This window comes from Pyrgilauda ruficollis, unplaced genomic scaffold (genome assembly GCF_017590135.1).
Source record: "Pyrgilauda ruficollis isolate IOZ18807 unplaced genomic scaffold, ASM1759013v1 scaffold74, whole genome shotgun sequence".
Classification (NCBI taxonomy): domain Eukaryota; kingdom Metazoa; phylum Chordata; class Aves; order Passeriformes; family Passeridae; genus Pyrgilauda; species Pyrgilauda ruficollis.
In genome coordinates this window covers 4456611-4479688 of record NW_024529266.1, presented here as the reverse complement: position 1 = coordinate 4479688, position 23078 = coordinate 4456611, and the positions used below count along the sequence as shown (strand labels likewise).

Genomic DNA, 23078 nt, shown 5'->3' with positions numbered 1-23078 from the left:
GGTCTGGTCTTCAAAAATTAGGGAAATTACTTCCTGTGTTTAGGAACAATCAAAATCTTTTGCTATCAAAACATTTTTTTAAACAGCAATGTCTTTGGCTGATATTGCTGGCACACAAGTGAATAGACTGAAAGGATCCTTATGGTAGGTCCTTTTTTTTTTTGAAGACTGAAGTCAAGATTAAGTTCAACCTTAAATGTTACTTGGGATCTTTTCACAGGTACTTTCAGAGGTAAGAATCTGCACAAGCTTATTTGTAAGTGCCACACTTCCCATGCAAAAGCTGCTGTATGCAGACTAGGTGTTAAGATTGATTTACCCTTTTTGTTTATAGATCAGTATTTCTGAGAAGAAGCTAGTCCTAAAAGTGACCTGATAGTTAGAAAACTCCATTGATCTGACCAGCTATAGCTCAGGAAACACATCCAATATCCACTTTTAATAGCTGCTTTTTTTCAACTGCTCTTGATGTAATTGTTTAGCTTTTGTTGTTGTTTCATTGTTCTTGTTAGTTAAATTCAATAATAGACATTATTGCTACGTGAAGTTCTTGTTGGAGAGAAATTACTGCAATTTTAAAGGTATTGCAATACCTTTAAGCTAGATACTCAGATAAAGTTAACTATTTTAAATAATTGATTTGTTAATATTCAATTTCTTAATGAAGTCTTCCAAATGTTATGTAAAAATTGTTCTATATAATATAAAGACCAAAGTTAAAATGAGCTTAGTAAAACAGTAGACAAGATTATAGTGTCAAAGTGAAATCACTAATACAATTACGTTTATAGGACACTTACTTTCTTTTTAAGAAGTCAGTATATGATTCAGCTGTATTACAGAGGAGATGAAACAAAATGATAATTTTCTTTCCCCATGCACCATTCAACCAGATATCATCCAGATAAAATTGATGGTATATATTTAAAATATTTGTACTGATCACATACTTTGAACTTAAACAGGAATTTTTTGCTATCCTTGTTTGGGTAGTCTGATTTATGGCAGTTCTGATACAACTCTGCAATAGTATGGTTTTTTCCATTTCTTCTGAGTCTTTTACAGGGTGGCAGGTACCTTTATTGAAGTCAACTGACACAATTGCAATCTTATTATTGTCCCTTATTACAATGAAACAAATTTGAGATGTGTGTAATCAGACTCATCTCCACAGGTATAGTATTCAAGGCCCAGGACTGACTGAAAATTTTAAGTATTCTGTTCTGTAATTTGTTATGCAAGCAGAACATATTTGATATCTTCCTCTGTGTTCAGTCATTCAATTTGAAGATTAAAATACAGACAATAGAAGGAAATTGAATAAAAGGGTGTTTGAGGGACATCCAGTGTGTTGGACCCTGGCTACTATTTATTGGACATTGCTCATTACTAGATAGCACCCTCGGAGGAGGAGGGAAGCAGACCAGAAGGCACTGTGGCCACTCAAAATGCAGCTGAATCAGGGGAGTAACCCCTGCTGGTAGCAGCTACCCCTGTACAGAAGAAGAAATCCAAAACCAAATCAGTTTACTTTGTGAGGGATGAAGAGGAAGCAGGACCCTCACAAGAGGCAGAGGCAGGGCCAGAGATAATTATCCAATCCCCACCCCTGGGTGCGCTGCAAGACCTAGGAAAAGATTTCAACCACCAGAGAGGAGAGTGTCTGTTGGTCTGTTTGCTCCAAAGCTGGGATATTTTGGCACATGGTATGAAACCAGATAGTAGCAAAGCCAAGCAACTGGGATCCCTGCCACAGAATTTGGGCAATGACAAGGGAAGAGGACAGAAACTCTCACCCTCTGGAGGTGATTTCTGTCAAATGGGAGGGAAAGGTGTTCTTTCAAGGAAGACCTAAAATACACAAAAGGGTGTTCACCGCTGTGAACAAAAAAAACCATTTCACAAAGATAGTGCCCAAAAGCAGTAAGGTGCAGAAAGATCCCATAGCTTTATGTCCCCTCCCTCCACCAGCCTGAAAACAACTGAGAGCTGGAACAAAACACAACAAACCAGGAAGATAGATCAACCATGTTGCACTGCTCATTTCTTTTTTTTTTTTTTTTTTTTCTGGATTGCTGAGCTCAGCTGTGTTTGGCACTGTTCCCCAGGCTTGGCTTGGTCCCATGTGGCTAACTCCAGCACCAGTGGGGCTTGGCTTGGCTCCGTGGTGCTTTGGGCTCTGTGTGGCTGCTTCTGCTCTGCCAGAGCCAGAGTGTTCACTCCATTGGGCCCAAAAGAACAGAGAAAGGACGGGGGTGACAGAGCAGGGCTGAGTCCACCAGGCTGATCCTAATGTCTTCTAAGCTAGGGAGAGCCAAGATGGTGCACCCCACTTCTTACTGATCCTTGGCTTTTCCTGCTGAAACCATATCCCCATTGATGTGTGTGGTATGCAGTAAACCATGCTGTCACACCCACACAGCACTGAAAGCTCTATCCCCTTTCTCTGTAACCAGGACACTGTGGAATGTGTGCTGCAGCCCAGCAGATCAAGCAGGTAAACCCCTGTGGTATGGTGGATGATGGTCAAAAGAAAAATATGGGGGGAGTCTGCAGATCCATCACATCACACTTGCCCAAACGTGCAAGGCAAGCGCTACACGCTTACAAATAGCAGCACAATCACTGGATGGCTGGAGAGGTACCCCGTGCCTCATGCCAGCACCTGGAACTCCATCTTGGGCCTTGAGAAGCAAGTCCTGTTGGGACATGGCACCCCTGAGAGAAGTCAGTAGGACAATGGGGCTCATTTCAAAAACAGCCTCATAGACATCTGGAGCAGGGAGCACAGTATTGAGTGGGTGCCCTGCCCAAACAAAACCTCCATATACTGTGGAAGGGAATAAAGTCCCTGTGGTCCATATGGGGAGTGTGCTAGGGAAAACTGTCTGGACTAGTCCTGCCTCAAGCAAAGGCAAACTCATCTGTGGGACTGGTTTTGCTCAAGGACACAGGGGTACTTGGTGAGTAACACCAAGAGACCAGTTGTGTATTTGATAAAAGCATTCAACTCTGTTCAAAGTAAATGGTAGTCATTTTCATTAAAAGTGGTGGTAATTTTCCCATAAAGTTAAGCAAAGTCAAATGGAAAGATGACAAAGTAATGAAAATCAATACATTAGCATTTCTAACAAATTTAAGAAATTTAAGGTGGTGTAAGGCACTTCTGTCTTACAGACTTGCATCTCTTTAAATACTGAGAGCAAAAGGAAGTATTTCTTCATCCCAAATTAATTTGCTTAGTGAAAATCTTCATTAAAAAAAGAGATTAAAAGCCCTCAGTCTTACTGTTTAACCTTTTAACCTGTTTAACACCTTTACTTTGGTACATCTAAGTTTCTTCCAAAGGATAAATACTTAACATGGCTATTCTAGGAAGATTGGAAAGTTGTATGTGTTGTGCTCTACCTCATCAAACAGAACAGCTGCCTTCAGCAGTGATTTAAATACCAGTAACAAATTTTAGTGTACAAAAGAAAATGTTGGCAGGCATGTGTCATCCTTTGTATTCAGGTTTTTTTTTTTTATTTTCACTATCCAAATGCAAAAGAAACACACAGTTAAGTTTCAGGTATGGATACACAGTTTTCTAAACATATCCCTTTCATGTTCTCTTCACTAAACCATGTGTTCAAATGTTTACATTTCAATCATAAGTGGCAGGTACCTTTTCCTCCCTGCTCCCTACCACCAAGGGACTTGTTCTACTTTAATATAAAGTACTGTAAACCTCTTATTCAAAAAGAAAAATTCAAAACAGAACTTCTTAATCAAACATCTTTTCAGAATTGTTGTCTGGCATGGCACAACATTTAGTAGTTTATTTTGGTATAGTAATTATTGAAATTTTTTCAGCCAGGTTAGGTGTCTGTGAATATTTCAGACTTAAGGCAGACAATACACAGTTTAGAAATATATTAGCACATATTTGTCAAGGTATGGCATTTTCAGTAGACATCAGTTTTTCATAATTCATTGTGCATTTCACATTTCAGAAAGCTTCTCCCATGCTGAACATCATCCTTCTTCCTTTAGTCTTGTTCTTCTACACCTCTGCTTTTGCTCTCAGAACTCTAACCTCTAGGTGTTTGTGATCCTACATTCCTGAAAAGCTTGCTTTCTTTACACAAGAGTTACATTTCTTCATACTTAATACAGTAACATCTTTTCCCATACATTTCAGGGCAGCCGGTCAACATCTCAACTAAATGCAACAATTAAAAATTTAATTGTGGGGGGAAAATATAATTCTTACATATATTTTCACAGTTGTATTCATCAGCACATTTAACAACAATTATCTCAACTATGGAAGCTTTTAACCAGTACTAGGACTTGACAAGAACATGCGTTTCTTTCCTGAAAATTCATTTCTCCTCTGGCTTACTACATGACTGTTGCAAGTTTGTGGAATACTGTGTGAAATATATTTAAAAACTAACTTTGAAACTTAACATATTTATACTGATAGACAACAAATCAATACTACACAACACAATACTTGATTGCAGAGATTCTATAAGATACATTGTGCACTTATTAAAAAATTCTTTCAATTCCAATGTAAGTGCAAAGCAGTAGTTAATATTTTAATTCTACACTGTAGTAGCAGTCATGTATACATAAACCAGCACTTTTTCTATCAACAAAATCAAACAGCATTTTGGGTAGCATAATGATTACACTAAAGTATTACAAATGCAATGGCAACTGAAGACATTTTCTAAAACAAAGTACTTAGTCTATTAATACAAATGCCATGTAAAAATATGACATTATCAATGCTACTGTAGATCTGAGAGCTTTCAAAATACAAAATACAGTGTTTTTTGGTGGTGGTGTTGTTTTGTTGTTTTTTTTTAACGGCTACACAATTGGCAGTAGCAAATTCAGCAAAATCACTACATTTACACCCTCACCAGCTTTTTGAGAAAGCCACCAGGTCTGCTCTGGGACCTAAATATTGACACTGCAGATGACTATATATCTCCCAAGTCCTAAGCACTACTTGGTCCTATTCTCCCAGCTAAGAACATTCATCCCAAATGCTCAAGCCCTCTGCACAGGACAGGCCTTTGGTTGTTATAAAAGACTGTCTCTGGCCAACGGCACACAATTACACTGCAGTGTAAAGATATGGCTTTCTCTCAAAATGATATAGTATTAAAGTAAAAAAACAAAACAAAACCCAAAACAAAACAAAAACACTCCACAAGACACTTAAAAATCATCCTTGAATTCACCACTACATTTATGCAATCAAATAGACTATGTAATTAGTCAAACTGTAGTAGAACAAGAAAAAGACCTTTAATTCACTTGAAAAATTAGCAGACTGGAAGATTTCTTCATTGCATTACACAAACTTCCCTGAGATTTTTACATAAATTATGTTTAGTCTACTATGTATTTGAAACCAGTGAGCTACTGAGTGTCATACACTGCAAATGTTACATAATTCCTGCATATGTTATTCAGCTAAAATGCTGTCTTGATACTTTAAAGCTTTATCTCCTTTGTTACAAAAATACACATACACATAACTGAGACTACAAATGCAAAGACATTTTTTGCACAAAATTTCAAATCCTCAAAGCAATGTATACAAATTGAGAAAACATTTTAAGTTGAACATAGCACTTCGAAGTTCTTTGCAGCTTAAAAACTGACTGTGAAATTGGTTTGAAAAATCATCTATGCAAATGCTTGGTAGCAAGAACACTAACAGAAATAGTTTTAAATGCAATGGGCAGAGAGAAGGTTGACACTGCTCTCCGTATTTAGCACTCTCTTGTACTATAAAATAATAATTTTGTAGGAGTGACTGTGGGAGGGAAACATCATAGTGGTACAAAATACTGCTATACTGGCACTATATTACACTAAGTAAAGATTTTTATTTAAAAGGTTTTTTGTTTGGTTGGGGCTTTTTTGTTTTTTTGGGTTTTTTTTTTAGATTTTTCAAAAGCTGAGGTTCTTCAATTTCTGATAAGATGGATGTAGTTAACCACAAATATTAAGGAGGCTCCACAGTGAAAGAAACCTCTGTTTCACTAACTCACTGCCACAAATTTTCAGAATGAACACTTCATTTAAAATATAAATCTGGATGTCAGGTCAGTTTGCCAAGCTGTATATCCCCTTAACTGAACTTCTCTCATCAGAAGTCCAAAAAAGAACAAGCATTATACTTTGCAAACAATAATGCTTAAGTAAAAACAAACAAACAAACAATATTATTTAAACTAAAAATAAACAAACCCTGCAATTATACTGCTTTGAGATATGAGATTATCCCCAAGTTTTATGCCTCAAGGCAAAACCGAAGCATTCTCTTCTCCAAAAATTTTTGTTACTTATTTCAAAAGCTGAATTAAACAGCATTCAGGTAGCTCTGATCTCCATCCAGTTCTCAGTAACTGGAATCCTGTCCTTTCCCTCTGCTGAGTGTGGAGCAATTGCACTTGTAACTCCTCCTTCCAAATAGTCCCATGTTGGGTATTACCACAGAAATAAATATGCTTGGGTCACTTCAATACAGAACAGGCTCGATGTGGTTGTGACTGGCCATATGAAATACTGAGTTGTAAGTAGTCTTTTTCTGTGCTGGAAGGAAGATATTAAGATGATCATCTTAATAGCAAAGTGAGGAATTGTGAAAGTGAGGGCATTTTCTAGATGTTTAATCCTGCTTTGAAAGTTTCAATTCATTCACTTATGACTGCATGAAAACTACAAGGATGGAAAGAAAAAAAGAGCAGCATTTAAAAGCAGTAGACTTAGCTTTTCCTTATTTACACTGAAGACACTGCCTTGTGTAAAAATGAATTCACTTCTATGTATCTTCAATTCTGTAAAGGTAATCTAATACTTATCAAGGGAGGAGTAAGAATAAAAGGATAACATCTTTGCTTTTTAATTTTTAAATTAAAATTTTTGCACAGATTACTAAGTTTTCTGTCTCTCTCAATAAAGCACAATTTGCTCCCTTTCCCTCAAAATACTTACAGTACATCACACAGCTACATCTCTTTGGATATACTGCTGGCTGATAACTGATTTGGACAGGCACAGCAAACCACTTCTGTTTTGTTACACAGAGAAGCCAGTTCTGCATCAACAATGAAAAAATCATCAAACTGTATTAACAGATAAAAGTCTTTGTGCAACACACAAAACAGGGTACCAAGTCACTATATACTCAGTGTAAAAGTATTTCTAGAAGTCTTTTCTGGGCATCTCCACTTTAACACAGAAATACACTGGTTTTTTTTTTTATCTCTTAGTTTCATCACATTTTAAGTCACTTCTTTTTTGTACTGCCAAGTAAGGCAAATAATGGTGTTGCTGAATGACCACCCATTATTTAATTTAGAAAAAGAATTTCTTTCCCTATTTAGAATTTCAACATGTTCTCATAGTAACAAGTATATCCTGATAAAAAAGCCCTAGCAGGATTCCTCAGTATACAGATTGAGATAGGGTATTTTCCACAGATTTTACTTCCAGCAAGGATAAGATGTGTGCACATGTACATATGTCAAATATACACAGCTGACCAAGTACATTTTGCTCTGCATTCCAACTCATCCTCTGAAGGAGGGACAGTTTTCTCATCCACCCATGTTTTCCCTTATATGATCCACTCGCTGAGCAAGATCCCGAAAGGTGGGGCGCTGGGCAACATTATTGTTCCAGCATTCTTTCATGATAGCATAAATCTGGAGAAGAAAAAAAAAATTGGTAGTAGGTAAACAGATACCATATATATTTACTTGAAACTGGACTAAAAGACATCTAGCTTAACTTTATGCTTCCAAACAACAACTGCAGTAGAGTATGCCTAAACTCTTGCTATACTCATCAGTTTATCTGCTTGATCCCAGTGACTGCAAGAACCTAGGATAAGTGTCTCTGCAAAAGCTCTTATTATAAAAGACAATTTTTTAAAAGTTAGCACGAAAATTCACTCAGCTGTTTTTTGAAACTTTTACAAGACTTATGTTATTTTGCCAAGTTTTTGTATTTTTTTCTTGCTCTTTTTTTTTTGAAAAGCTCAAGAATGCTTTAACATAACAAACACCAGTATGACCAGAAATCAGATTTGCAAAGACAGTAATTCTAAGTAAGACTTCCACTGCAAAGTTAACATATACTTCTCCACATTTGTATATTACATTCTTAATTATTCTTCATATATGATCAGAAATAAGCAAAAAAAAAAAAGTTACTGTGCAAACTGAACGAACTTTGAAAGATATTTCCACTACAATAGTTACATGGCAACAGTTTTCTTTTTGCCCAGAGATGTACCTGATACCTGCTCTCATACAACTTCCCAAGCTCTTCACCTGTACTCTTCTCATTCATTCAATCCAGATTGTTATTACAAATTTCTCATCCTTTCAACAGTTTTTCACATGTTGCTTAAGAACAATCTGTACAGCTACCAGGAAAAAAATTAGAAATTGTTCCTTATCTTTCAGCAGATTTGAAACACCTGTATTGATAAAGCTGCTTTAGAACCAAGTCTCAAGCAGCTTGTAAGCTGCAAGATAAGCTGCTGTAAGCTAAGGTAACTGGAAGATTTATTATCTGTGATGACTGGCCTTCCAGGACCAAAAGGGGATGAATACAGTTTCTGACAAAAAGACATTTCCATCTTGCTTTAATATCTGGAGAAATGTCAGACACTGAAACTTCTGAGTTAGTTAAAATACAGTTTCAGTAAAACAGATTATTTATTATCTCATACATATGACATTCAGGTTATCTACAAAAAGCCAAACCTTTGCAATACAACAGCTGCTGTACTGGTACATAAAATGCAAGAAAGGCTCTTCAAAGACTTCTCTTTCCATTCTCTATCTATTTTTTCTTCCCCCGTGGCTTCCTGCCTCACTTGTACCATTCTTTCTCTCCTCTATTAGACACTTGACCCTGATGTTTTCCCTTTCACCAGTTAGTTAGTTAAAATACGGTTTCTGAGTTAGTTAAAATTCAGTTTCAGTAAAACAGATTATTTATTATCTCATACATATGACATTCAGGTTATCTACAAAAAGCCAAACCTTTGCAATACAACAGCTGCTGTACTGGTACATAAAATGCAAGAAAGGCTCTTCAAAGACTTCTCTTTCCATTCTCTATCTATTTTTTCTTCCCCCGTGGCTTCCTGCCTCACTTGTACCATTCTTTCTCTCCTCTATTAGACACTTGACCCTGATGTTTTCCCTTTCACCAGTTAGTTAGTTAAAATACGGTTTCTGAGTTAGTTAAAATTCAGTTTCAGTAAAACAGATTATTTATTATCTCATACATATGACATTCAGGTTATCTACAAAAAGCCAAACCTCTGCAATACAACTGGTACATAAAATGCTGTACTGGTACATAAAATGCAAGAAAGGTTCTTCAAAGACTTCTCTTTCCATTCTCTATCTATTTTTTCTTCCCCCGTGGCTTCCTGCCTCACTTGTACCATTCTTTCTCTCCTCTATTAGACACTTGACCCTGATGTTTTCCCTTTCACCAGTTTCAAATGTATTACTTCTTGACTTATTGCCAAGTGTTCTTGACTTTAAAGGGATGCAGCAATTACTCAGAGCTCGCAATTACATATGTAAGAAACAAAAACCCATAACTATCTTCCTTCCGTTTTTTCGCTACTGATTCACCTACACAGCCCAACCAGGTCAATTTGACCGAACCAGGCTTTGTGCACCCTGGTCTGAAGAACAAGACGTAGGAGTGGTATGAAAGTATTTTTTAAAGCATCTGGTATATAAGTAAAACCAAAAGAACACTGAATTTAGGTGCTCTGAGGACAGCTTTACAGCTGTACTTTAGTATCTACAAAGAACCTGAGTACAAATCTGAAGACCCTGAGCATAGAAAATCTGATTCATATACTTAACTGTGCCTACAGTCTACAAGCTGAAAATGCCTGATGGTGAATAATATACATTATAAGCATGAGCCTTCCACACTTGAGAAGGGAACAGTAACAGAAAGGCAATAATCAAGATAAGAAGCTCTTTAAATCCTGGCATTAAATGTGAAAAACTTCAGGGGCACATTAAGATTTTTTTACTGACTATTACAGATTTCAAAAAAATCCAAATGTTCACAGCTTTGAATGAGAATCTCCACATGCGACTTACACAGAACAAGTTCTATATACTAATCTTGTTGCCTTAATATGTGTATCTTTTTGAAATAGAAGTGCAACTGCCCAAGTACAGCAGTAAGTTATAGCAGTCCCAATTCACATATTCAGCAAGACTACAGTCTGGGCTCCTGAGGCAGTACCAGCTAAAGAATCAGAAAAAAACTATTATACTCATCATGAAACTGATAAAATAACAGCACAGCCATTCCACTTGCATAAATACTTTAGTGGTCCAAGCAGAACAAAATACAAGTTTTTTATTTACAACAAAATACAAGTTTTGCATTTGCAGGTACTTGCCCTAACTGAGCACCCTTTACACTACAGTAATATTTTAACACAGTACATCACCTCATCAGGGCATCCATCTGGTCTCGGCAGTCGTCCATTATTCTTCAAAAGCTCTATCAAATGAAATACAATCATCTGCCCTTGTTTATCGTTGCCAATCATGCGCATGAATTCCTGAAACAAAAAGGCCAATTGTAATATACATTCTTTAGAGGAAAAAAAGACATTGCAATATTTTTACCAGGCAAAAATTTGTAAGAATAATAGGAATAAATTGAATAGTACATAACAATGATGAAATTATAAATTACACATCCAGAGACTATATCAATAATTACAGATTTTTTTGGTGTGTAAAATGGAATAATAATATGGAATAGAATAAAATGGAACAATGATACATACACAATTTAAAGCACTAAGTGAAAAATCTTTAAAAATGTTGCTCATCATCTGATGATTTGGCTACCCTGGATAAAGAGAAGGCTGAGGTTTTAAATTACCTCTATGCCTGAGTCCTCAAAGGCAAGTGCTCCAGGCACACTGCCCAAGTTGAGAAAGGCAGATGGAGGGACTGAGAGAATGAAGACCCTAAGACCACTGTAAGAGAGGGTCATGCTCACGACCCTCTAAGGAACCTGAATGTGCAGAAGTCTGTGGGACCTGAGGTCCTGAGGGAGCTGGCAGATGAAGTGTTAAGGTGAAGTTCGTGATGACTGGAAAAAGGGAATTTTTGAAAAGAGGAAAGTGAAAGACATAATGAACTACAAGCTAGTCAGTCTCATCTCTGCCAGGCAAGATCATGGAGCCAATTCTCCTGCACACCATGCTAAGGCATATAGAAAACAAAGAAGTGACTGGAAACAGACAACATGGCTTTAGTAAGGGCACAATTTTTTGCCTGAGAAATCTAGCAGCCTTCTATGATGGAGCTACCTGGACTTATGCAAAGTTTAACACTGTCCCACATCCTTATCTCTAAATGGGAGAGACGTGTTTGAGGGATGGGTGACTCGGTGGATAAAGAACTGGCTGGAAGGCTGCACTCAGAGCTGTGGTCAATGGCTCACTGTCCACGGGGAGAGCAGTGATGGGGGGTGTCCCTGAGGGGTCAGCACCAGGGCCAAAACTGCTGAACATCTCTGTAGGTGACGTGGACAGAGGGACTGAGTGCACCCTCAGCAGCTCACTGACCGCAGCCTGCGTGGTGCAGCCGACACCTGCAGGGAAGGATGCCGTCCTGAGGGACCTGGACAGGCTTGAGGGCTGGGCCCATGCAAACCTCACGATGTTCAGCAAGGAGAAGCAAAAGGTTCTGTGCATGGGTCACGGCAATCCTGGACACACCTGCAGGCTGGGAGGGGATGTGATTGAAAGAAGCCCTGTGGAGAAGGACTTGGGGGTGATGGTTCATGAAAAACTCCACGTGACCCAGCCAAGTGCACTTGCAGCCCAGAAAAAGCCAAACATGTCCTGGGCTGCATCCAAAGAAGTGATGCCAGCAGGGCCAGGGAGGGGATTCTGCCCCTCTGCTCTGCTCAGACCCCACCTGCCGTGCTGCATCAGCTCTGGGGTCTCAGCACAGGAGGAACATGGACCTGCTGGAGCAAGTCCAGAAAAGGGCATGAGGTTGAAAAGAGATTCATTAATAATATACTTACAGCTGGTGGGCTTTTGCTTTTGTCAATATAGGTGAAGAGTTCATACAAGACCACACCAAAGCTCCACACATCTGAGGCCACAGAAAATTTGCTTTCTGTCAGAGATTCTGGAGCATACCTGGAACACACAGTACAAGGAAAATTGCTCTCTGCAATATGTGCCATTTTGATTTTGAAAACATTTGTTTTAGTAAGACAGTTTTCTTTTTCATGAGTAAGTGTTCTTTATTCACTGATATTAGCATGTTCTCAATTCCTTTTGGTACCTTCAATTACTAACTACTCTTTTAATAATGGTTAATTGGTTTTGAAAACCAAATACACCTTAAACAAACACAGTTGGTGATAACTATAACCAAGTTTGATTTTTTTTTTTTACAACAAGGTTGTAGATATAGTTCTTATTTGTAGTGCAAGTAAACAAGAATTTGATGTTATAAGACCTGCAAAGAAAGACAATTATAGCCTTCCATCACTTTCAGTGAACTGTGTTGCAGGCACTTTTGGAACTAAACTGTACATCTCCAATAGCATCTACTAAGATGCCACTTTGTATAATTTATTCTTTAGGTAAACAGTGCCTGAGTCAGAATTAAAATACAGACCAAAATCGCATGTATGGAATGGCGTTTTCTCTTGGGGTATATCCAACAGATCTCAGCTGGAAGACCTGATTGACCAGTGTTTAGGGAACTAGAACACCTAAAAACTTGAAAGCATCCAGGAAAATAGGCCATTTTAGACTTCCTTTATCTCTGAATTGTTTTCTGTTGGATATTATTTCCTTTAAGTAAGTATTTTTTGGGATTTTTGTTTTGGGTTTTCCTGGGTTTTTTACAAATATGTTGAAAAGTCCTAGATGCTACTCTGTGAAGTGAAATACCATGCAAATGACTCTCACAATGCTGGAGAACTGATGTGGAGCTTGCAAGTAAGAATTCCACAACATGCAAAATGAATTGGCTGAAATGGCAAAAACTGAAAACATGCCATGATTTCACATACCAAAAGAAGACTTACCAAAATATAGGACTTTCACCAGGTTCTTTCACTTTGTAGTATTCTTTGTCTTGTGGCAAAACTTTTGTCAATCCAAAATCTCCAATTTTAACTCTGTTCTCATTCTCCACCAAGATATTTCTTGTTGCTAAATCCCGGTGAACATATCTTTTTGTTCCCAGATACTCCATGCCCTAGGTGTAGAGGTTACAAATAGAACAGGAAAAGAGTTATTTTTACCACTACACTAGCTGTACTTTCCGTAAGAGGCTGAATTAACCTCAAAGTTAAAAGCAAAACCAAGTTTGTCTTCTCTGAGGAGATAATTTTTCCAAGCTCAGGAACTTCTCTTTAACCGGAGGGACACAGACTGAGTACCTGTCAGAGCCAAGTATTTTTTGATTATGTAGCTGGATAAATGCTACCACCCTTTCTGTGCCCAAATTCAGTTGGCTGGTGATATGCAGAAGGAAAAAGTTTGGGTCAATCTACACAATCCAGAGTACATGAGAAGATTGTCCAACATACGCATTTAATTTACTCTTTTTCCTTCATCTTCTGCATCTACTTTCCTGAATGCCTCCATAAAACTTTGTATTATGATTCCTTGAATTTAACTATTATTCACTGTATTCCCAAGAGTGTGCTTTGTATTTCTTTTGTATGGACAATTATTCACCAGCACAGTTCTGCTTATTGCTACATTCCCACAGATTGCTTTAACAAAGCATTGGTCTGAAGGCATGTTGGCTTTTGCTGCTGCTGATCCCTCCTTACCAATGCACCTAATTACTTTCACTAACAATGAAATTTGGAAAAAGCCAGTGCATGTAGTGGCATTACTAAAACAAGGTCTTACTTAGACAGCAATAAATGGAGGATTGAAAGTGATGCTGCACAATGTCAAGAGATACCCAACTCATAGGTGAAAGGAATCACCAAGCAAGTTGTCAGTTTCATCGCTTTATAAGAAAGCATACCACCCTTTCAACACAACAGTCAAATTACACAAATAGCATTGATGATCCCAAAAGTTCTGAAAAGCAACGTTATTACTAGTCATGCCAAAAGGCTTATTTCTTTGTCTCTCTATTTTTTTTTCTTAATATGAGAAAACTCAGAGTTTGGCTACAAAGTACAGTCTTTCTCTCAGATTCTAGTACCTCCCAGTACCATTGGGTGGCATTGCTGTTCTCTCACAGCTCATTCTAAAACTGTTCAAAAATACCCTATTCCTCAATGCCAACTTATTCACTGCCACAAATACCAACCCTAACTTCAAAGTGAGGGTTCTGTGTTTTTGGTACAACTAGCCTATGAAAATGCTACAGCTTTTTCTTACTACCATGTACTATTCTGAAAACAACCCTAAAGTTTGATGATAGTAACTTTTCTGTTAGCCTAGAAAACACCTAAGACAGATCTTTAATTGAAATCATGCAAATTCTAAGTGGATATCACAGTTCTCTGGCACCAGTCTAACAAGAGAGTTTAAATGTGATTTAAAATGTTTCTGTCTTTAAAACTGGGTTCACCAGCAAGGACACCTGAAACACTTGAAATATTAAGGGAAGGAAAACCCTTTCCCAGTATAGTAGCAAGGAACCCAAACACATTCATCTTAACCCTCAGGTAATGGGTGTGCCTTAATTTCTCTCATACTGTTCAGAGGACAACAGCAAGGCAGAGGTAGAAAGGTTTTTGATCAAAACCCCCCAAGATTACAGACTGACAGAAATGCACAGCAGAAATATGAGATGTGAGATGCAGAAAGGGCAAACATTGCAAGAAAAGCAAAACCAGCTGAAAAGTGTAACATGATCAGCTAAATGAAGAAAAAGCATTCAGGTTTCATTTTCACAATATCAGGTACTTGCTATGCTTATAATTATGTTGCTTTGGAGTAACAGAATGCCAGAGATCAGAGAAATCTTAAAGCAATCAATATAACCTCTACTTTGCAGATTGTACAGCAACAACGCTCCAAAGCAAGGCACATACACTGTAATTCTTAGATTTCGCTTTTTTTAGAAGTGAAGACATTTCTTTAAGAGCAAGCTCTATTCAGATTTCCCACATTTTCATACTGTTTGTCCCCATGGTTTGTCATCAAAGCAGGATGTTTTCCTGCTTTAGTATCTGCAGGATGCATATTTTAGCTCCCTTTCTCTTGGCTGGTGCTTGGTATCTAGGAAGGAATCATCTCATCTGCTATTTTGATTTCTCACTATCCTGAAGACCTATAATATTTTCAAAGTCTTTCATGTATGTGTCTGTACACACACACACTAAGGTCCTTTTTTCTTCATAGTTTCTGAATACAGTTCCTTTCCCAAAGTCTTCTACCATATTTGCACAGCCATCAAAGGTCAAAATCCACCTTACAGTCCTCCCAATGGGTACCTCAGACCAGGGTCCTGAGACATGTTGCCAATGTTACTTCACCAGGCTTTGCATGAAAGCCTGAGGACTTCTACATGCTTTGCAGCTTCTTATGAGAGTGCACAAGGCCAGCACCTTGAAGTCACAGGCTAGATGGACACAGAATAAAACAGCTAATTGTCTTCAGCCTTTGTGTGCTCAAAAATCCATGTTGCATCTTACTTCCATGAAAGATTCAGTCACCGCCCCCATAGATGGTGCGGTGTTTTAAGACTCTTCCAGGTCTCTGCTTGAACAAAGATTGTTTATAGTGACTTACCAGCATAACAATGTAATTTGGTTGCAGAAATAAGTATGAGATAATTTCTTAGGCCTGTTACCAGGGAATGACTTCTTGTTTTGGAGAGACAGATCAGAGAGCTCTTCAGCCCTCTGAAGTGGGTGGTCACCTGTTCAATGCTTTCTCTCTGCGAAGACACTTGCCATAGACTTGCTAACTTTTTTTGTTTTCCCACATTCAGCACTGCTTGCCCATGAATGAGCTTCTCCTGGAGACTACCCACATTGCTGTCCTTTAGTGAAGCACATGAATAGATAAGCTGTTAAGGGTGCAGCATTCCTCATACATGCAAGACGTTCAGCAGCTAAGGTTAGTCCAGTTTCAAGCAGGGAACCAGCAAGCTCTTTTCACCATGAGAAAGTCTGAATGTCAGGAGAAGGTCTTGGCCCTGGCAGAGATTCTCCCCTGATTGTCAGATCTTTTCTGTAGATATTGCAGAAGCTAAGTCTTAGGATCTTAAGGTGGCAGGGCACATTTACCAGACATAAGAATATATGTGGACAACATACCCTAATAAACACCCTCATCCATCTTAGTGAGATGAGGAAGTTGACAGAAGAGCTCACCAAGCCACTATCCATCATCTGGCATCAGTCCTGGCTCACTGGGGACATCCCAGATGACTGAAAGCTGGCCAGTGTGACACCCATCCACAAATAGGGCCAGAAGAAGGATCTGGGAAACTAAGAGCAGTCAGTCCCAGCTCGGTGCTTGGCAAGATTATGGAACACATCTTCCTGAGTGCCACCACACAGAACCTACAGGATGGCCAAGGGCTCAGACCCAGCCAGCATGGAATTAGGAGGGGTCGGTCGTGTTTGACCAACATGATCTCCTTTTATGACCAGGTGACGGCCTGGGGATGTGGGGAAGGCTGTGGATGTTGTGTACCTGGACTTCAGCAAGGCCTTTGGCACTGTCTCCCACAGCACTCTCCTGGAAAAGCTGGCAGCCCACGGCTTGGACAGGAGCACTCTTTGCTGGGTTCAGAACTGGCTGGATGCCGGGCCCAGAGAGTGCTGGTGAGCGGTGCCACATCTCCAGTAGGTGGCTGGTCACCAGTGGTGTCCCCCAGGGATTTGTGTTGGGCCCAGTCCTGTTTAAGAGCCTTCACTGATGATCTGGATGAGGGGATCGAATATACCCTCAGTAAATTCATGGAAAACACCAGGTAGGGGGGGGGAGTGTTGATCTGCTGGAGTACAGTGGGGCTCTGCAGAAGGACCTGGACAGGCTGGATCGATGGGCTAAATCCAGTGGTATGAGGTTTCACAAGACCAATGCCAGGTGTTGCAGTTTGACCATAACAACCCCAGGCAGAGCTCCAGGCTGGGGAGAGTGGCTGGACAGTGGTCAGGCAGAAAGGAACCTGGGAATACTGACTGACAGCAGCTGAACATGAACCAGCAGGCCCAAGAAGGCCAATGGCATCCTGGTCTGGACCAGCAATAGTGTGGCCAGCAGGAGCAGGGCAGGGATTGTCCCCCTGTACTCAGCACTGGTGAGACTGCACCTCAAATCCTGTGTCCAGTTTAAGAAGGACATTGAGGTGCTGGAGCATGTCCAGAGAGGGACAGTGGAGCTGGTGAAGGATCTGGAGCACAAGTCCTGTGAGGAGCAGCTGAGGGAGCTGGGGCTGTTTAGCCTGCGGAAAAGGAGGCTCAGGGGAGACCTCATCCCTCTCTACAGCTGCCTGAAGGGAGGCTGTAGCCAGATGAGGGTTGAGCTCTTTTCCCAGGCAACCAGCAATAGGATCAGAGGACACAGCTGCACCAGGGGAGGTTTAGGTTGGACATTAAGAAGAAATTGTTCACAGAAAGGGTGATTGGGAATTGGAATGGGCTGTTCAGGAATGTGGGGGAGTCACCGTCCATGAAGGTATTTAAGGAAAGATTGGATGTGGCACTCAGTGCCATGGCCTGGTTGACAAGATGGTGTTCATTCACAGGTTGGAGTCAATGATCTCAAATATCTTTTCCAGCCCAGTGATCATGTAATCCTATGTAACCTACTGTTTCCATGTCTTTGATGTAGGTATTGGGAAAAGAAATTTTAAAATATTTCTGGTACATGCCTTGAGGGGGTGTGGTTTGGTTTTTTTTGGTTTTTTTTTTTGTCTCTCTCCCCCTTACTCCCATTTTTTCTTCTTTTCCCAAATTTCTAAATATGCAATGAAATCTCAGTGTCTCTGGTTTGTAATATCTAAAATGTAATTACAGAATAAAACTAGGGAAGGCATAAGCTCTCTTTATAAGGAAAATAAGATATCACAAGAAAGATCAGATAGCAGTTTGTACCACTTTTCAGAATTTTATGAATGTTTGGTATCAAATAATTTATTACAGGTTTGGGTATTTCTAAGGCCTCTAGTTCCGCATACAGAAGTCATGTATCTTTGCTCTTACAGTTTAGAGTAAATTGTTTAAACATACACATGTTGTTATAGTATTTTTACAGCTGAATTTAAGATTTCTGAAAATTCCATCACAGAATGTCATTAACAGATTGCCTGAGTGAGTATATTAACTCCTACAATACTTTATGTCAGGTCACCTGATTGAGAAAAGAGAGTATATTCTGCCTCAGTCAGCAGATAGACCAGTGTCAGCATCCTGACTAAGGATTTAGGTCTTGACTATATGAATATATTTCTACTTTTTCTTAGGGTTATGTGGTGCTAGCAGTCCAACAGCATTATAGAAGATGCACCAAAATAACCAGTTATTGTTCTTTTGAGACAAATGGGATGAAAAAAGGAGAAAAAGCTTTGTTGAAATATGTATATAATTTAGAATGTCCTACCTTGCATATCTGAGATGCATACAACAAAAGCTTCTTGTGGTCCAGCCTCTCCTTGTGTTTCTGCAGATAATCTCGTAAACTTCCATATGGTAGGTATTCCATAATTAATCTTAGATTCCTACGTCCTTTTACAGCAATAACAAAAAATACAAATGTAATTTTTTTCTGTAATTTCCACAGACAAGTTTTTTAACATAAGTATTTTAATTCCTCTACCAGCAGCCATAATATAAAATGGACTTAATACAAAAATATTAATTTATGATCTATACATCACTATGCAATTTTTCATATACTAATTAAATGCATTTCCTCAGAAAATGCCACTTATTGAAACTCAACAACAACATGGATATGCTTGAAAAATTAATATATCACTAATCAACATCATCTCATCAATACTTCAGCTACTATTGCTAAGGCAAAGTAGAAGTCTGTATATCTGTTTGTCAAGATGAAACTCAGAATGGTAAAATGACATCAACTTGTTACCAATGTTACTATCTTCCAAAAAACTTCCTTTGTTTTGTACTCTCTCAGTCCTGGAAAATTTACGACAAGTGAGTGACTGCCACAAACACTTACCTCTCTGAATTTCTCAGTATGCATATTTAGGTGAATTCAATATAGCACATACCTGCACTGTAGCATACTCCTTTGTATTTAACAATGTTATCATGCTGCAGCGATTTAAGTATTTCAATTTCTCTTTCAAAATCCCTAAGGTGCTCTTCTGTGCTATGTTGCAGCTTTTTCACAGCAACCACCTCCCCAGTATTATCCTGCAGCGGGTCATACCGACACATCTCAACACTGCCAAAATTTCCCTAGGTGACAAATGGAAACACTTGGGAATTAAAAACAAGTCCACATCATTTGCTCTTTGTGTTTCCTAGTGTACATGTTTGTTCATATAGAGTGTAGTTTTTGTTCAGTGCTCACCGTACTAAACATTAAGGTTATGTGATTAATTATTTAAGTGAAAGGCCACAAAACTTCCCTGAGAGAAAAAACTGCAGGATCGAGGATAACAGTTGCAAAAGAAACATATTCCATGAAAGGAAGCAAACAGAACAGAAAACGAGGAAAAGGAAAGAGGGTGATGTCCATCTGTTTTCTCTCCTTTCACAAATTTCCACTTCCTCTGGCATGATACTTTTCCTGCACTTGCATAAATCCCTTTGTCTTGGTTCTTAATTCTGCTCTGTTTCTTTCTGGCTCCTCTCTGATTTGTTTCAATGTTCTGATTTTGTCTCTTTCTTCATTTACATTGTCTTTTGTCTTTCTTTATGCAGCCATCATCTACCATTCTGCTGTTCTCCCTAAGCTATGCTATCACAGTCAACAAACATCTGCAAACAGAAGTACTTCTGCTACTTCACTTTCAGGCTGCTTCATTACTTGAAGCCAAAAGAATACTGGTAAAAACCAAATAAAACAGCAAAGAACCATTCTAGAAAAATAGTACTTGGTGAAGATCTGCCAAATGCACTTGGTCATCCATCTAGGTCTGCTTTCACACAGCCAGGCTGCAATGACTTGCAAAACTAGTAACCAAATGCTGCTTTTTAAAGCCAAAAAGTTCAAGGCCTACATGTATCTTGAAGACATATATCTTCCTTTTGAATTTAGAAGCTGTATATTCAGATTTCTCAGAACATGCATGCACAAAAACACCAATCCCACTAGTTCTGCATAAGAGTGCTCCACAGTGCTGTTAACTGAATATCAAGTGTATGTGTCAAACTATCTATCTATCTATCTATCGTTTATGTCAGGCAGCTCTTCATTACTTAAAAAATACTTAGCCTATTGGTGTGACTGCATTGTGGAGGTTAGCTAATTTTCTTCTAAGAATACAGTGAAAGTGAAAAAAAGAGCTAGAAGGAACTGCACATGTTGCTCAGATGACTGAAATTAGAAACTTCTAAAACAGAAATTTAATTGTAAATAATGTATACAGGGTCATCAAAGGATAACTGAAAACCATAGTTATTTCCTAAACTATTACAGAATTTTGAAACATGTTACCTTGCCAAGTTGCTGTAAAAACTTAAGATGTCTTTCTTCAAATTGTGTTGGGTCCCGATCTTCAAACGCACCAGAAAATCCAAGTGCTCCAATTCTCATATTTGGCAACATATCATTTTCTGTCAACAGCTCATAATCTGAGAGGTAGAAAGAAGAAGGGAAGAAAGGGAACAGAAGGCACAGAATAGTGAACAAGAAAAGGAAGAAGGCTATTACAGTCATGGCATGTTCTACTTTTGTTTGGCATACTTCAAGCTCAGTAGAATATTGACAGCCTTTATTTCTATGTAGTAATTTGCAGTCAAATACAATGATGTATTGCAAAAAACATACTAAAAAGAAAGTGAACCAATAGTAATCAGGAGTCTTTTTGATCCTGTTGTATCACAAACTCACCTGGAGTGAACAAACTGTTCAAATCACGTATAATTGCTCTAAAAGAAGGCCTGAAATCTGGCTCATAATCCATGCAGTTGTTGATGAGGTTTGCAAGTTCTGTCCAGTTGGGGGCAGGAAGCTGGTGCCTATCTTCATAAAACTGTAGTTTCTGAAATTAAACGGGTAAGTAATTTTACATTTTACAGCCAGGAAGAGTTGCAGAAGCCTTAACATTCTCCCCAGAGTAGTCAAAAATTACAGTTCTAAACCTAGATTTGTTATCTCACCAAATGTCCATATCACCAATTTCACCTAAGGCAAGGTTGGTATAATTTAGAGTGATCAGTTCAGAAATTTCCAGCCAATTACTGGTAGAAGATAAGAGGATAGAGAAATATGAGAAAAATAGTGTCTCCTCTATTTGCTATTTCATAAATCCTCAGCTGGGTAGGTCCAGCAGAAAATTCTACTGACCTGTGGCTAAACTGCAGTTGCGAAAAGCCTTGTGAGTATTATGAAAGAATGTAGGGAAACTTCTCAAATACTTAGATATTTATCAGCTAGGTCTAGGTAAACCTTGGAAATTACTGTAAGAGCTGATTAAAATACCTGAGAAATCAAATCAGGTTTTATGGGAAGGTTATAGTACCTCTACAAAAATAATACTACCAGTAATTTTGTGGCATAGTGAATTCTTTTTGCTCCCAACTAAAGAAGCAAATACATATAAATTAATATTTTTATGGAATGTGTTTCTCCTCCATCTCCTGCCCCTACCTGAGAAAAAAGTTAACATCACTAGTTTAGCTAAAATAGTAGAATTGTTGCAACAATCTGCCGCTTCTCTTTCCCTGCCTAGCTGATGTTGAGAGTGGGGGGCGGCAGTTTTCCCCCTGGAGCTCCTTGAATCCCAGTTGTCAGTTGTTTTGGCGCAGTATAAAACACAGGCAGCGCACAGGGGTCCCAGGGAAACTTTATTTGATGGTGTTTCTTCCCCTCTTTCTTCCTGGGCCCCAGTTAGGGGGCCAACAAAGACTTATATCTCAGGGGAAAGGCAGGGGCAGACCCAACTTCCAACAAATCAGGAGAGTTGGGAGTAAAAACGCAGGCAGAGAATAATGGTAACGAACCAATAAACTTCCAAGGAAGAAAAACAGTCTTAGGAAATGGGTAAAGTTTGGAGAAATAGAAACTAGAAACTAGCTGACGACATTTCTGGGAAAAGGGTGGAGACAAAAGAAAAACCAGCACCAAGGAAAACTACTAAATCACAAATCAAACCATAGACCCACTGATAAAACAAAAAGCACGATACAACAACACAAAGTACTGCTGTATTTAAGATGTTCAATTACAAGAATGCTAATTAAAATCCACGCACACTATTAGGAATACTTTTTTGTTTCAAGTGATACACTGCTGCAACAAAGCAACAGAAATATGAACTAGATAATACTGACAATTCTGTACTTTGTCCCCCTAAAAATCAAAATAAACAACCTAAACACAAACATCAAATCATCTCTTCTGGTTATTACCTACAAGCAAATATGTCTTTTTCCTACAGTGTCATAGGCCACACCACTTTACATGCTGATGTGGTTACAACAGCAGATGTTCCAAATTAGAAGTGTCCAAAGAACTGCTGTGACTGCAGACCCAGCAATACTTACTCTTGAAGAATCTAGTGCACTCAGGGGTTTGTCTCCCCCACTGCAGATTTCCCACAAAGTGGTACCAAAACTCCACTTGTCTGTAGCTAGGCTTAGTTGTTTGGGATTCTCAATACATTCAGGAGGTACCCAGGGTATTCTCTCAAGAAGAACTGTGTGATCACACAAAGGAAACTTGTTAAGATGAATAACGATACCAGAAAATTCCGTAACATATTTGATTTAGTAAAAATTACTTTAATATAGACAGGTATTTCATTGCAATGTACTTATAATATTTTTCCAAGTATTTTTTCCTACCAAGAAAATCAAATCATGGAATATGGAAAAAAATTAAAATAATATTTGTG

General features: G+C 38.6%; 1 protein-coding gene across 13 annotated transcripts in view; it reads right to left on the bottom strand.

The window, feature by feature from the left end:
• Positions 1–3496: 3496 nt before the first annotated feature.
• Positions 3497–23078, bottom strand: part of JAK2 (Janus kinase 2) — an 87067-nt gene continuing 67485 nt past the window's right edge. For 10 of the 13 annotated variants that reach the window (XM_041486234.1, XM_041486235.1, XM_041486232.1 and 7 more), the window contains 9 exons: positions 22729–22880; positions 21074–21224; positions 20678–20814; positions 19284–19473; positions 18647–18771; positions 13144–13316; positions 12124–12241; positions 10523–10636; positions 3497–7721 (listed from right to left, as the gene is read on the bottom strand). In XM_041486234.1, coding sequence (XP_041342168.1) covers positions 7614–7721; positions 10523–10636; positions 12124–12241; positions 13144–13316; positions 18647–18771; positions 19284–19473; positions 20678–20814; positions 21074–21224; positions 22729–22880 — 1268 coding nt within the window. In that variant the 3' untranslated portion in view covers positions 3497–7613. The remainder of the gene's footprint in view (positions 7722–10522; positions 10637–12123; positions 12242–13143; positions 13317–18646; positions 18772–19283; positions 19474–20677; positions 20815–21073; positions 21225–22728; positions 22881–23078) is intronic. The other 3 variants (XR_005956767.1, XR_005956766.1, XM_041486240.1) reach the window with 3 other exon arrangements.